At 34.7% G+C, this 13,061-nt stretch overlaps 1 protein-coding gene across 5 annotated transcripts in view; it reads left to right on the plus strand.

Moving 5' to 3' along the window:
* Positions 1 to 2,621: 2,621 nt before the first annotated feature.
* The window catches only part of LOC138710300 (gastrula zinc finger protein XlCGF57.1-like), a 52,734-nt gene continuing 42,294 nt past the window's right edge, over positions 2,622 to 13,061 (plus strand). Inside the window, exons 1-4 of one of the 5 annotated variants that reach the window (XM_069841086.1) lie at positions 3,243 to 3,644; positions 5,952 to 6,055; positions 7,015 to 7,170; positions 8,696 to 8,833. In XM_069841086.1, coding sequence (XP_069697187.1) covers positions 5,954 to 6,055; positions 7,015 to 7,170; positions 8,696 to 8,833 — 396 coding nt within the window. In that variant the 5' untranslated portion in view covers positions 3,243 to 3,644; positions 5,952 to 5,953. Of the gene's footprint in view, positions 3,645 to 5,951; positions 6,056 to 7,014; positions 7,171 to 8,695; positions 8,834 to 13,061 lie in introns of all 5 variants that reach the window. The other 4 variants (XM_069841087.1, XM_069841093.1, XM_069841092.1 and 1 more) reach the window with 4 other exon arrangements.

Consider the following 13,061-nt stretch of genomic DNA (forward strand, 5'->3'; position numbering starts at 1 on the left):
TTTTTCTGAATATAGTAATGACTCGTTGGGAGGAATGTTATAGGTTATGTATTTACGTATATTGTTTAGGTACTTAAATATATAACCTGTAAGTATATTGTCGTACTTTACAAATTACATACGAACGCTATGTTGAATGAGTATTCAGATGATGAGGAAATGGAGTTACATGAACATATTTTGTTAATGAAAAGAAGAAGTAGGCCTAAAATTAAAGCCAGAAATATCTGAAAATCACATTGTATCTTACGAAAATAAGGGCGAGTTTTTGACACTGGTTTCGATTTGAATGATGATACGTTTAGGCGTTATTTCAGGTTGAATGGACCTTAGTTGTTTGCCGTTCATGATAGGATTCTTTGCTATGTTCTGATTATGTAAACTGTATAGATACATTATTTCAAATGTTTAATCATTACCAGGGAACGGATTTATATGGACTAAAAATATATGAAATATGTAAATATATATGTAGTTATTTTTACCAAAATATGGAATTAAATATGGATTTTTACCAAAATATGGAATTAAATATGGACTTAAAATTATAAAAAAATGACTATGTACGTTAAATATTGGTACATTTTAATCAAACTAAACAAAAAATATAATGGACGTACCTTATCTTCCAATGTAGTTTCAACAAAACACAATTTTTATTGTCTGTTACCATAACAATAGGTTACAAACATTTCTTTCAAGTGCTGAAAAGTGAATCTTCTTCTATTGTCTCTGAGGATAGATTTATACTGACTAAAAGAGCGTTCGACGTCACAAGAAGTAACTGGTACATAATTCAATTTCACAATGTCTGCTGGGGATAAGTCCAAGTTAATCTTCACTGTTGATTCACCACTCATCACAGCAACAACCTTTTGTAGTTCTTCATATCCAGGGTTTTTTGAAAGTACAGTGTCCACCTTAGCTCTTACTGCATCTGCAACTTTACCTCTACCACGATTCAGTTGTTCCACAGTACTATTTATAATTTCAAAACTTTCAGATAGTGAAAGGTGCCTATTTTGGAGACTTTTGAGCGTTTTTATGATGCATGAAAATGTATGCTGAATGTGAGCTAAGTCATTCTTCACACTTATGTCACAGGTAACTGTTTTCGCAGTATCAATCGAGACTGCATCTTCAGAGTCCAATGCAAGGAGAACATTGTTAATAGAGTCTATATGTTCGGCATAATATTCAACTGCTTCTAGCCATGTACCCCATCTAGTTAAAATTGGCTTTGGTGGCAATGGAATTTCAGGGTACATTTCTTTCAACACGTTAACTCTACTGGGAGCTTTGAGAAATACTTTTTTCACTGATGAAATCAACAAATCTACTTTAGGGAAATTGTCTCTGACCACTTCTGCCACACGATGAAATGCATGCGCCACACAAGTAAAATGAGTCAATTTAGGATATACAACAGATAATGCTTGTCCAGCTTTGACCATATAAGGGGCAGCATCGCTAATAAAGAATAACACATTATCGTACATAATACCCTTTGGCCACAGGATACCCATAGCTTCGTTGAACAGTTTAACTATAGTTTTGTTATTGCACTTTTCTAGAACATCACAATGTAAAAGAATTCGTTCAGAATATTGTTCACTTAACAAACCGATAACTACATTACCAACAAGTCTACCTTCTTTGTCGGGAGTCTCATCAATGGAAACCCAAATTGAACTATCTTTAATTTCATCTCTTATCTTCTGTATTGTCTCATCGTAGATGGATGGAGCATACGTCTTCCTAAGTGTTGACTCATCCGGGATTGTATGTTGAGTATATTTTTCAAGGAATTCCCTGAAGACCTTATTCTTTAGTTTGTAGAGAGGAATATCAGCAGAGATGAGAGAACGGCACAGGTCGATGTTAAACTCAGATCTTACATTCGATGTTGTTGGTTGTGTTAAAAACAATTGTCTCTGCTTGGAATTTAGTTGTTTGTTGGCCTGATGTTTACTAGTTGTAATGTGTTGTTGCACCAGGAACTTTTGTGTAGATGATACTGCACACTGACACAAATTACAAAATAATATTTTATTGTCAGTTGATAAACCATCTTCTTTAAATTCTGAAATGTAACTTGTTAGTTTTGATTTTAAATTGACTGAATGACGTACTTTTGGCATATTTACCGTCTTTATAGTATGATTTACAAAACTGAACCTATGTGTACTCTGACTGGCATTTAACTGTTGAGCTGCACAACTGAAGTCTGTTAAAAATTTTAAATTAAATTAATACAGTTTTGTAACTTACTTTCCCATTGTTGATAGGACTGCTAATTTTCAAATAACTCTGATGTTAAAGGGATTACTGAACATGTGTTTAAATCTCTATTGTTGAAATGTATTTTTAAAAGTTAATGGAATTTTGTTTTGTTTTATTGTTAAACCTAATATAATATGGACTGTTTTATATGAAATATGGAAAATATATGGAAATTAACGAAAATATGTACTAAACTCTAAAATATGGAAAAATATGGAAAATAAAAGTAGGATTTTTCAACCCTACACATTGTGAAACATAAAGATAATGCAAAATATAAATTATATTAGCTTTATAAGTAAATATGTATTTACATATAAATCCTTTCCCTGATCATTACTATTAAATCTCATCAAAATAAGGCATGCCCAAAATAAAATATAGCTCTATTTATTTTCAGATAATCTGATATTTGTCTCCAGATTTCTTCTTTAAGTTTCGTGTTTTTATAGTTTTCATCCCGTGTATCATATAAATAGGCAAACGGGTGATGTAGTACAAGTTCGATAAGTTTCTGACTGCTATTATCCGCCATCTTTCCTCATTTTCAAATAAAAACAATACAATTCATCGCCTGTGATATCTTTTTCTACATTCAATCGTCATAAAGAGTATAAATGTCAAACATCTTTGATAAATGTGTCAAGAAAATTCGCTGAGCTACCGATTCCAGCGAGAAACTCGCGCGAGGTTTTTGCCTGGAGCCAGAATCTCTTCCAGTGTGTGGACGTCCATTTGAATCCATGTTATCAATTTTTTAATTTTCTCGCAACACATTTCTCGCTGGCGAAAACTCTGCAAGTGTGTTACGGGCCTTACTTTGACATAACCGCGCCTTATACGTGAGACCTAGGGCTCAAGATGACAAATTATGATTTGCATGGCAAGCATAGTTACCAGATCTATTTTCAAAGCACTTCGTCCCCCCCCCCTTAAAAGCATGTTTCTTTCTTATTGGTCAGGAACATACTACATGAAGAAAACTTGTCTAAAAGGGACGAATTACCGGTAACCATCAATTTTATTTTAATTATGAACAAATATTATAACTTCCTAATTTTTTCTCATCAGTGAAATAGTCGTACAAAATTAAATTGCGTACGACATAGAGTGCGGTCGTACCTCGTACATTTAGTCAAAATAGTCGTATGCATACGTCTATAGTCGTACATATGGCAACCCTGTAATGATAAACCGTTCTGCACCAATGAGAAGCCTCTGTGCTTGTTGTGTAGACCGTTGGAAAAACTCGTGCATCAAGAAGACTGTGAAAGTGATTGCCTGAACATGCAATAAAATAAAATAGCAATATTATACCCATTATTACTTTGGATGTGGCAAAAGCTGCAGAGCTGGAGCAGGTATGTAAATCCATTATATTCTACCATATAGGTTAAATTGTAGGTAAATGTAGAGTATCCACCGCCCACTGAACGAATATTGGTTAAAGGAGCGTTGAGCGACTTCCGCCGATTTAGGAATAGACACCGACGCGGTTAGGTTAGGTTAGTTTAGGTTTTTATTATCCCGTCAAGATGTTTAGAATTAGTGTAAAACTGGCCTATGTCTCCTATAGTGGACGGGACATAAGTAACATTCACCAAATTGTATTCTACATAAGCGTAAGTTACATAATATATTCTTCACAGACGGAGTTTGGCCCATAATAAGATGTTGGAGTGAACAGGGTCCAGGCATTTTCCACCTGCATTTCGGCCCATCTTTCCTATGTGGTTTACGTCTGCTCATGGAGAAATTTATTTCATTCTTCCCACTCGTATATTAAAATTACACAACTGAAACACGTACTTACATTTGAAACATTGGTAATTTCCTAGTACCCGGTACTCGTTACATAGGTCGTTTTTATGTTTAACATATTTAATATAACTTGTTGCTTGTGAGCCATCCCAAACCCCGACCTCCACCACTAACAGCGCCAGTCCTTATATACCCGTCAGTCAAGGCCTTCTGACAAATAAAAGCAAATGACAATAGATATCTCAGTCGTGACAACCTCATAAAATATCTTATCAATTGAATAATCGATCTTGCTACATACAACATAATTATATTATATTATTACCCATTTCAGCGAATACTGACGACCACTGCAAAATACGACAATTTGGTCCAGGGAGCATTTTTTTTGGCACAAGGGTGATTTATGTAACATGTTTCTAAATTTAGTCTTTTAAATACCGGTACATTATTTAATAAATCACTGAAAAAGAAATGTGAATGTAGGAAATGGGGTGAGTACGAAATTATTATTTTTTGGCGCATCATTTTTACGTAAATAACGACAAATAAAATGGGATTATTAGCAAGTACGTACACTGCGTTTGTCAAATGCGCATCACCATGCTTTCCAGAAGGCACTTTTCAGTGCCCGACACCCCGACTTATATTTTATGATGTGTTCTTTCTTGCTTTAGAGACTTGGCCCCCAAACCATCGTGCAATTAATTTATGGTAATTAACCGGTCCACCACCTTTGGGTTGAAGGTACGAGTTACATTTTATAACGTGTTCTTTCTTGTTTTAGGGGGCTCCGCCCCTAAAACCGCTGTTGGGGACTTAGCCCCCAAACCTTCATGCAATTAATTTATAATAATTAACCGGTCCATCACATTTGAGTTGAATAAATCACTGAAAAGCAAATTAGGACGCGCTTCCGTACAGGGGCAGCGCCAAATTGGGATTATGGTACTTTGTACTGATTTAATAGTTACTTAATATTCATAAGCGTATTTTTTTTACGAGGATCAAGTGCTTTCGACACGGTATATTATAATATTGTGAATATATAGGATATAGAGTGTGTACGAAATTATTATTATTTTTGGCGCATCATTTTTACGTAAATAACGACAAATAAAAACTAACATGCCACATAACATTATTTTAAGAAATACAGGAAACAAGCATGAGTAATATTCACCATTCTTAATGATCGTGGGATAGAAAAAAAAAGTATGGAATAGAAATTACAAACAAATGTGCGTGTAATAAATAGTAAGCAAACCATCTTCGATTAATCATTTCAAAACAACGTGAATATAGGATTGTGTAGGAAAATAATTTCTTATATGTTGCTCCCAATGTGCATCATTGTTAACTTATGAAAACAAATGAAATTTAACATGGCATATAAACACTATTTGAAGAAAGATAGGAGATATTAAGTAATATTCATCGTTCTTAATGATCTTTGGATGGGCAATAACAATGAAATATGTATAAAATAGAAATTACATACAGGTGAGCATATGAAAAACAGTAAGTAGAATCATTTATTTTATTAATAAGCTTAAATTACTCCAGGTTTAGTGTAAGAGTGGTCTATGTAACGAGTACCGGGTACTAGGAAAATACCGAAACATTTATGCTATGCTTACTGTTATTTTACATTATCGTGAATTGCTAATATGATATATGTCAGCGATTAATCTCTCTGACAACTTGTCTTCAATTCTCCGGCTTTGTTTGTACGGTAAATACAGTAACAGCTTTAGAATCAACATGCTCGTCTGTGCTTATTTGTGTTGTGTCTACTAGGGAAATTTTAAATTATTATTACACATGTTAGTGAGTAGGCCTATATCCAAATGGCTGACATAGCCTATTCCTTGTCAATTTAAGTTTCTTATTATTTTATTTTTCAGTCATGGTGGAGGTGATCAAGATGGAACGTGAGATCGACCTTCTGGCAATAGAAAGAAGTAATAACACAGATAGGTCTATAGTGGAAGAGAAACCTTTATCCGAGGTATCCTATAGTGATAATGATTATTACTTACAATTTATTTTCTAAACACTTCGTTTATAGCAATATAGCTTGTGTGGCGAAAAAGCATCCTAGAATGACTTTGGGCGTGACAGCCCGCACAGGGATCAGGCCAATCAGCCGACTTCTGGCCTCACGTGCGCATACCTCAGTGATGATGCACTAACGTCCAACAGTATAGGGGCATTTTATGGCTATCGTGATGTTGTCTCTTGCCACTATAGCTGGTCCGCGGAACCACATTTTGCCACCTGTTGTAGTTGCTCAAACTCATCAGAATGCGGTATCATACAACGGTTAAAGTTTCGTGACAAAATTTGTACCTCAATGAAGACTCATCAGCTATTGCTCCTGACAAATTCAGTACTTAAACTGGTAGAATAGATTATTTATGACGGCTGGATACTAGTTTCATTAGCACGGAGATGTCGCTGCTTAAGAAATGGCACTCATTTATTTCTTACCGTGGTTATAGCTTTGAGTTACAGATTAAATAACCTCCATTCGAACTTGTCTCCTGTAGTAATATAATAAGAGATGTCAGTGGTCGTAGATAATTGCTCTTCAAATCAACATTTAAGAGAACAGCCCTGCTATTTTCTGTCACTGATTACCCTGAGAAGAAACATTTAGGCCTAATACAAGAACTCATTTTAAAAGTTGTTTCATATTTCCTAGCATAATTTAACAGACTTTCAGAAATGAAATATATTTGTATGTGGGAATATAAAAATGTAGTAAGCATGTACTTTAACAAAACAATATCATATTATAGAGCTATTTTTTACATGTTATGTTACGAGACCTTTTGTACAAGCTGTTTCACTACTGACTTGCGTTCATTGATATAATGGAGTGGAGGGACATCAAAATAGTATTTGGCTTTTAGTGAACATCTACATATGATATATTTCATAATTATTATGTTTTGTGTGTTGCAGGAACGAAATGTATTAGATCTGCAGGTGACTGGAATAAAGACAGAATGTATGGACCACAGCTGTGATGTAAAAACCGAGATGACATTCGATGAAACTTCTATGCCAGTTGACTTTTCCGTCGTGAAAAGTGAAGTTGAGGTGAGTGCAGTTTATGAAGTGAGTCAGTAGTTCTCCCTCTCTAATGTACGACTGCTAGATTCAGGTGACCAGGGGACACGAGTTTTGCTCTCATGATGTACATTTCTTCATCCTTTATCTTTCGTGAATCCTTTCCACTCCAATTTTGTCACAGAAACTGCAATGCTGAACGTTCACTAAATCATATGCATTTTGATGATTTCATCCCCACTGATAATTTTTACCATGTCTGCTTTTAATTTAATTGACAGTCCAGTATGGAATGGGGTCACTGTCAGTTACTCCTGTGATAGGTGGCAGAACTGATGTTTTGCATCTGGTTTAGGAAATACACTTAATTGTGCTACTTTAAATTCTTCTTCTTCTTCTTCTTCTTCTTCTTCTTCTTCTTCTTCTTCTTCTTCTTCTTCTTCTTCTTCTTCTTCTTCTTCTTCCCTTCAAGTATTAGGCCAAAGGGCATGTTACGATCTCACAGTTGAATTATCAATCCAGTGCTTCTTTGGACGACCGAGAGATCTGTTCCCATTTGGACGATAGTGGAGCATGACTTTTGGGCTTCTATCTCTATGCATGCGATGCAGATGATTTATCCAGTTGTTCCGATATTGTTTTACGTGATTAATTACAGTTTCTAGTTGTAATTCTTCCATTACATCTTCATTGCGTTTGTGATCCCATTTCGTATATCCCGTTGTATATCTCATATATTTCATTTCATTAGCCTTTATTCTGCTTTCGTCTTTCTTCCTCAATGCCCATGCCTCACTGCCGTAACAAAGTACAGATCTCGCCAAGGTCTTGTAAAGGCGAATTCGAGTCTGCCTTTGTACTAGGGAAGATTTTATAATGTTAATTATTTCCATTGTTTTGGTGTATTTAGAAATTTTCTGTAAAAGTCTACTTCATCGAAAAAAGATAATGTATATCCGAGATATGTAAAATAATTTAACCTTTCTAATATTTTTTAATCTAAACATATTTTGCTTTTGTTTTTTCTTTATTGATTTTCATATATTTAATTTCAATTTTGTTAAAATAAAAAATTGAACGTAGTAATTCATCTTCTGAGGATGCCACCAGAGCTAAATCGTCTGCAAAAAGTAATGGATCTAGTTGTAAATGTCTATTGAGTTGTATATATCCATGAGGCAATTGTTTCCATTCACTAATAATTTGATTCGTATATATAATAAATTTATTAGGCAAACTACATATATTTGATGTATATTTCTTGTCACCTATGCTTTGTAACTACACACTAAAGTCATAAATCACAAAGACTACTTCATATTCCTTTTCCATCCTTCTGCATCCAGCATGCTCACACTGTTACTTGAGGAGGAAGAATTAATCATGTCTTCAATAAAGCAGCGTACAGGATTGGGATCTATAAAATCAATATAGACGAGGCTTTTCATACAAATTATTTCACTATTGACTTTGGAGTGTGTTAAATGCATTCCTTGACATCAGGATTTGATAATAGTCATGAATGACTACATGTGATATATTGCGTATTATTACATTGATTTTTATGTTGTAGGAAGGAAATGTATTAGATCTGCGCAAGACTGAAATAAAATCGGAATATATGGATCAAAGTTATGGTCTGAAATCAGTGATCACATCTGAGGAAACTTCTGTGCCAATTGACTTTGCCATCGTAAAAAGTGAATTTGAGGTGAGTGCAGTTTACAAAGTGTGTTGGTTGATAGTTCTCACTGCTGATGTGGCTGCTCATTCATGTGCAATTGTTGCTCTCATGTTGACCATTTCTTCATCCTGTAGTCCTTCGTGAATTTTCTCCATGCAATTTTTATGGTAGAGACTGTGATGCTGAATGTTTGCTAATTCATATCCATTTTAAACTTTTTAATCACTGCTGATAATTTTTACCAGATCCACTTCTAATTTAATTTACAGCCCAGTAGTCTTAATTAAATTGGGTAGTATGGAGTAAACTTGTAGTTTGTGCCTGGTCGTAGGAAATACAGTAATTAGGTTCCTTGTAACTTTTCGTTTTAAATTCCTTTGACAGTTGAGGTTCACATGATTGATGTTAATTCATTAGGACCAGATGTTGGTAAACATGCATGAATGTCACAATTAACAGAGACTACGGTACTTCAGAGCTTCTTTACCATGCTGCTCCTCTCTGTAGTAGCAACCTCACACTGTTACAAGTGAAGGACCATATTTAATAGTGATGATAATCCATCACCAGTCTCAACTTCATCTCAATTTTTGTGGCATAGGTTATCGCGGTTATTACTAGTATTATTGCTATTAACTTTATTATTATAATCTTTATGTAGCCTACTTCTTAAGTATCTTATCCTGGTGTTTAAATGTTAGTCTATGAAGTATGTACTGTGCGACCAAGCGTCGGACTGTAATGGAGAAATGCCAAACTAAGCACTTGGCGTCAGTCTTATTACTCACAGAGCACAATGCATGTGTGCATGTATATTTCCTTTCTATGCGGTACACAAAAGAGTATATCTGAATGATAAGCGCCGCACAGTAAAACAATACGTGTGTTTCGTGGAAAAGAGAGGAATATAGTACAATTATAATGTAATTGAATTTTGTGATTCAGAAAAGAAAGACGGTTTAACTATTCCCAGATCTAAGGAAACTGGGCAAATGCAGCCTTGATGAAAGTGAATGAAGAGATCATATAGTCAGGAGGGGGTCACCGAGCTGAAGCACCAACCCCTCATTTTTTCAGAAAATATTTTAAGGACTAATCTACAATTGGTGTTGTGAATGCGATACTGAAAGATAAATATTGTTCGACTGTTTCTACTGACAATGGCCAATATTTAGAATAACAGATCATTCTTATTTCTGCTGACTAGTTGTCTTAAATTGACCAATGATTTTAAAATAAATAAATGAAGCTACTGATCCCAGTACAATAACTAGTTTTATTCAGGGTTGGCATTTGTTCATTCACTCTGCAATGACGGAAAACAGATTTTGCTTTATGACAAATTTTGGTGAGTGTAAATTGATTTTAAATTTCACATTATTAAACAATTATTGTTTGTATATATCTCAAGTCTGATTAGTGAAATATTTTACAAGTCAGCGATGTATGCAATGGAGAGGGAAAGGAACTGGTCACCCTACCTCATTATCTGCTGACTTAGTTGTCTCATGAGTGATGCCTTATTGATATTACTTGTGAGGTTCAAACCTGTCTTGGGACAGTTGACTAAACAACAACAGACAATAATTAGTGTTGTTGCGCGTAATATAGGCATATTTTCCAAGTTATGTTCCCAGAATTTGTCCTCTCCATTTTAAATTTCTGGTTATGTCGCTGTTCCACACAATAATTATCACTATTAAAAATAACTTTAGTAATACATTAGTATTGTAAAATATATAGGTTCAGAAAAACCTTAACTAATTATAATGCGTGAGTCAATAAATGAAACAAAAGCGCTAATTTTGAAAATCAAATTTGCGCATTAATGTAACTTGGAACTAAAAAGCATTATCTCCAAGTGCACTGTTGAATGCGAATCTGTCTTCAAAAAATTATCTTAAATATAAATGCGCTGTTCGTAGCTGATGGGAAATGGGAGTACCTCGAGTAAACGTCTGCAGCATCTGCTTTGTCTACTACCAGGTAACAGTTGGAGTTTTTCTCGGGGTTTTTAACAGAGAAAACGTTAATTCAGAATTAATGGTAGACTTGTAAGTAATAAGCTTGAGAGAAGGAAAAGTGATAGAGAAAAAAGAGAACAAAAAAAGAACGCCACTAAAATGAAAGTGAGGAGGTAGAAGAAATGAAGAAAGATCAAGATACAAAAGAGAGGAGATAAAGAAGACAGGAAAAGTGATGAGGAAGGAGAAAATTCATTCATGATAAACAAAATAAGGACTAGAGAGAATCGGAGAATAGCTTAAAGAGAAAACTGTCCAGAAGGGAGGGAAGAAAGAGAAGCGAAGCTGGGAAGACAGAGGACATGGATGAAGAGGAAATTGGAGGGAGGAAGAGAAGAACAAAGGCGGAAACGGAGAGGAAAGAGTGAGATGAATATGAGAACACAAAAGAAGACAATAACAAGAGGCAAAGTATTAGAATATATGTAGGAGAAGAAGGCGAAAAGGCAAAGGAGAGGACAAAATATAGAAGAAGGAATAAATTATAAGAGAAAAGCTAGGTAGAAAGAAAAACGTTGTAGCGAGAAAAGATGAAAAGAACAGGTAGGAGGATGGAAGATATGATGGACAAAATGGTAAGTAAGAAAGGAAGGTATATGAGACGTAGAGAAGGAGCCAGTGAGAGACTGAGGAGGAATAACATGAGACCGGAAGGACAGAAAAGAAGGGGGTTGTATTTATATACGTTTGATGTTTCTGTGTATTTGTTAGATTTATTTCAGAGTACAGTAGGATCCTTCTTAACTGGCACCTATGGGACCAGACAAGTTCCAGATACGAGATTTTGCCGGATAGTTGAATAAGTATTTTAACAAATTACCTGTTCGTATTTTATGATGCCATCCTGTTGCAACTGAAACCATATCAAGCTTATTTCTTTTCCTGTTCATACTTCATAATGCCAATCTGCTGAAACTGCAGCCATATTAAGTGTAATAGGTATTGAATAACTGGGACCGTCAAATGCTTATCTACTAATATAATATTATGTTACAATTTATACAACATGAACGTTTTCGGCATCATTTTGTTCCATCTTCAGATGTTAAAATAGTCTTTGTACATACTTAATATGTGCTAACAATAGTGAAACATGAGTGACACGCGACATAATCATTGTGTACGATTTAAATGGACTTATGTGATATTATGTCCACACAGCTGTTGGTTATACACTATCACTTCGTAATGGATTAAAACACAAACTGAGTAAATGGAACAACTGGCCCAGATGTATAAAACTTAAGTATTAAAACACTAGCAAGTAATGCTTGGTAAAATTCAAAGATGAATGTCATTAATCACTTAGTTGACATGTTCAAAAACACATTAAAAGAATTAAATCTCTGCGTCTGTAGTGATTTGTGCTGTGTGGTTTTCAGCCATTAGCAATTCGTTGGAGTGCTGTGATGTTATTATTTAGTCTCACCTTGCTATGATTGTCTATGAACAGATTTCGAGTTGTCACTTTCCGGAGTGCAGATAGCCAGACATTCTGTAAATACGCGAAAATGTTAGGACTGTGTGCAAATTACAGTGCTTTATGTAATCTTTAGTACTTAGTGAGAAATTGTAGAATAGTTAAGTCTGCATAGAAATTCCTGCTGAGTTTGGATGAAGTAGACTGTGCCAGTAGAGTTTGTTTCATTTGATTTTTCTGCTGAGCTTTCACTTTACGTCCTGCTTCTTGCACATCCTGCCTCAGATGAATTTCTTTTATGCGAAATCTAAAAAGTGTAGAAGTTAACTGAATTATAATCCTAAATGTTGTATTGCTGTATTCCTATCACAAACCGTGATTACTTGGTTCGAACAATCAAAATTTCAATGACCTGTAAATCTGCAACTTTCGAAATTTGAAACCTTAAAGTGTAGTTGTCGTTAGAAGAATTTAACCTCAACATAGCTCAGTCGATGTATAAATATTATAATAAGCCTACCCATTAAAACATGTTTGAAATATTGTTACACATCTGTTTGCTACAAACCTCGCAGAATATTATTTTTCCATATAAAGTGAATTGTGTAAATTCTGTTAGCCATTGCCGGATCAGCATAGATGTTGCACTTTTATCTTTCCTGCCACTTAAAACTTCTCAACACAAATAAGGAACATCTAATAGACATACAAACTAACCGTTATACAGCATTGTTGAAATTCTATTTGACGAAACAATAACCTTCCATTGGTGCATTTCCTTGTAGTGTTAATCCATAAAAAAAAAATATCT

Source organism: Periplaneta americana, chromosome 12, assembly GCF_040183065.1.
Source record: "Periplaneta americana isolate PAMFEO1 chromosome 12, P.americana_PAMFEO1_priV1, whole genome shotgun sequence".
NCBI lineage: Eukaryota > Metazoa > Arthropoda > Insecta > Blattodea > Blattidae > Periplaneta > Periplaneta americana.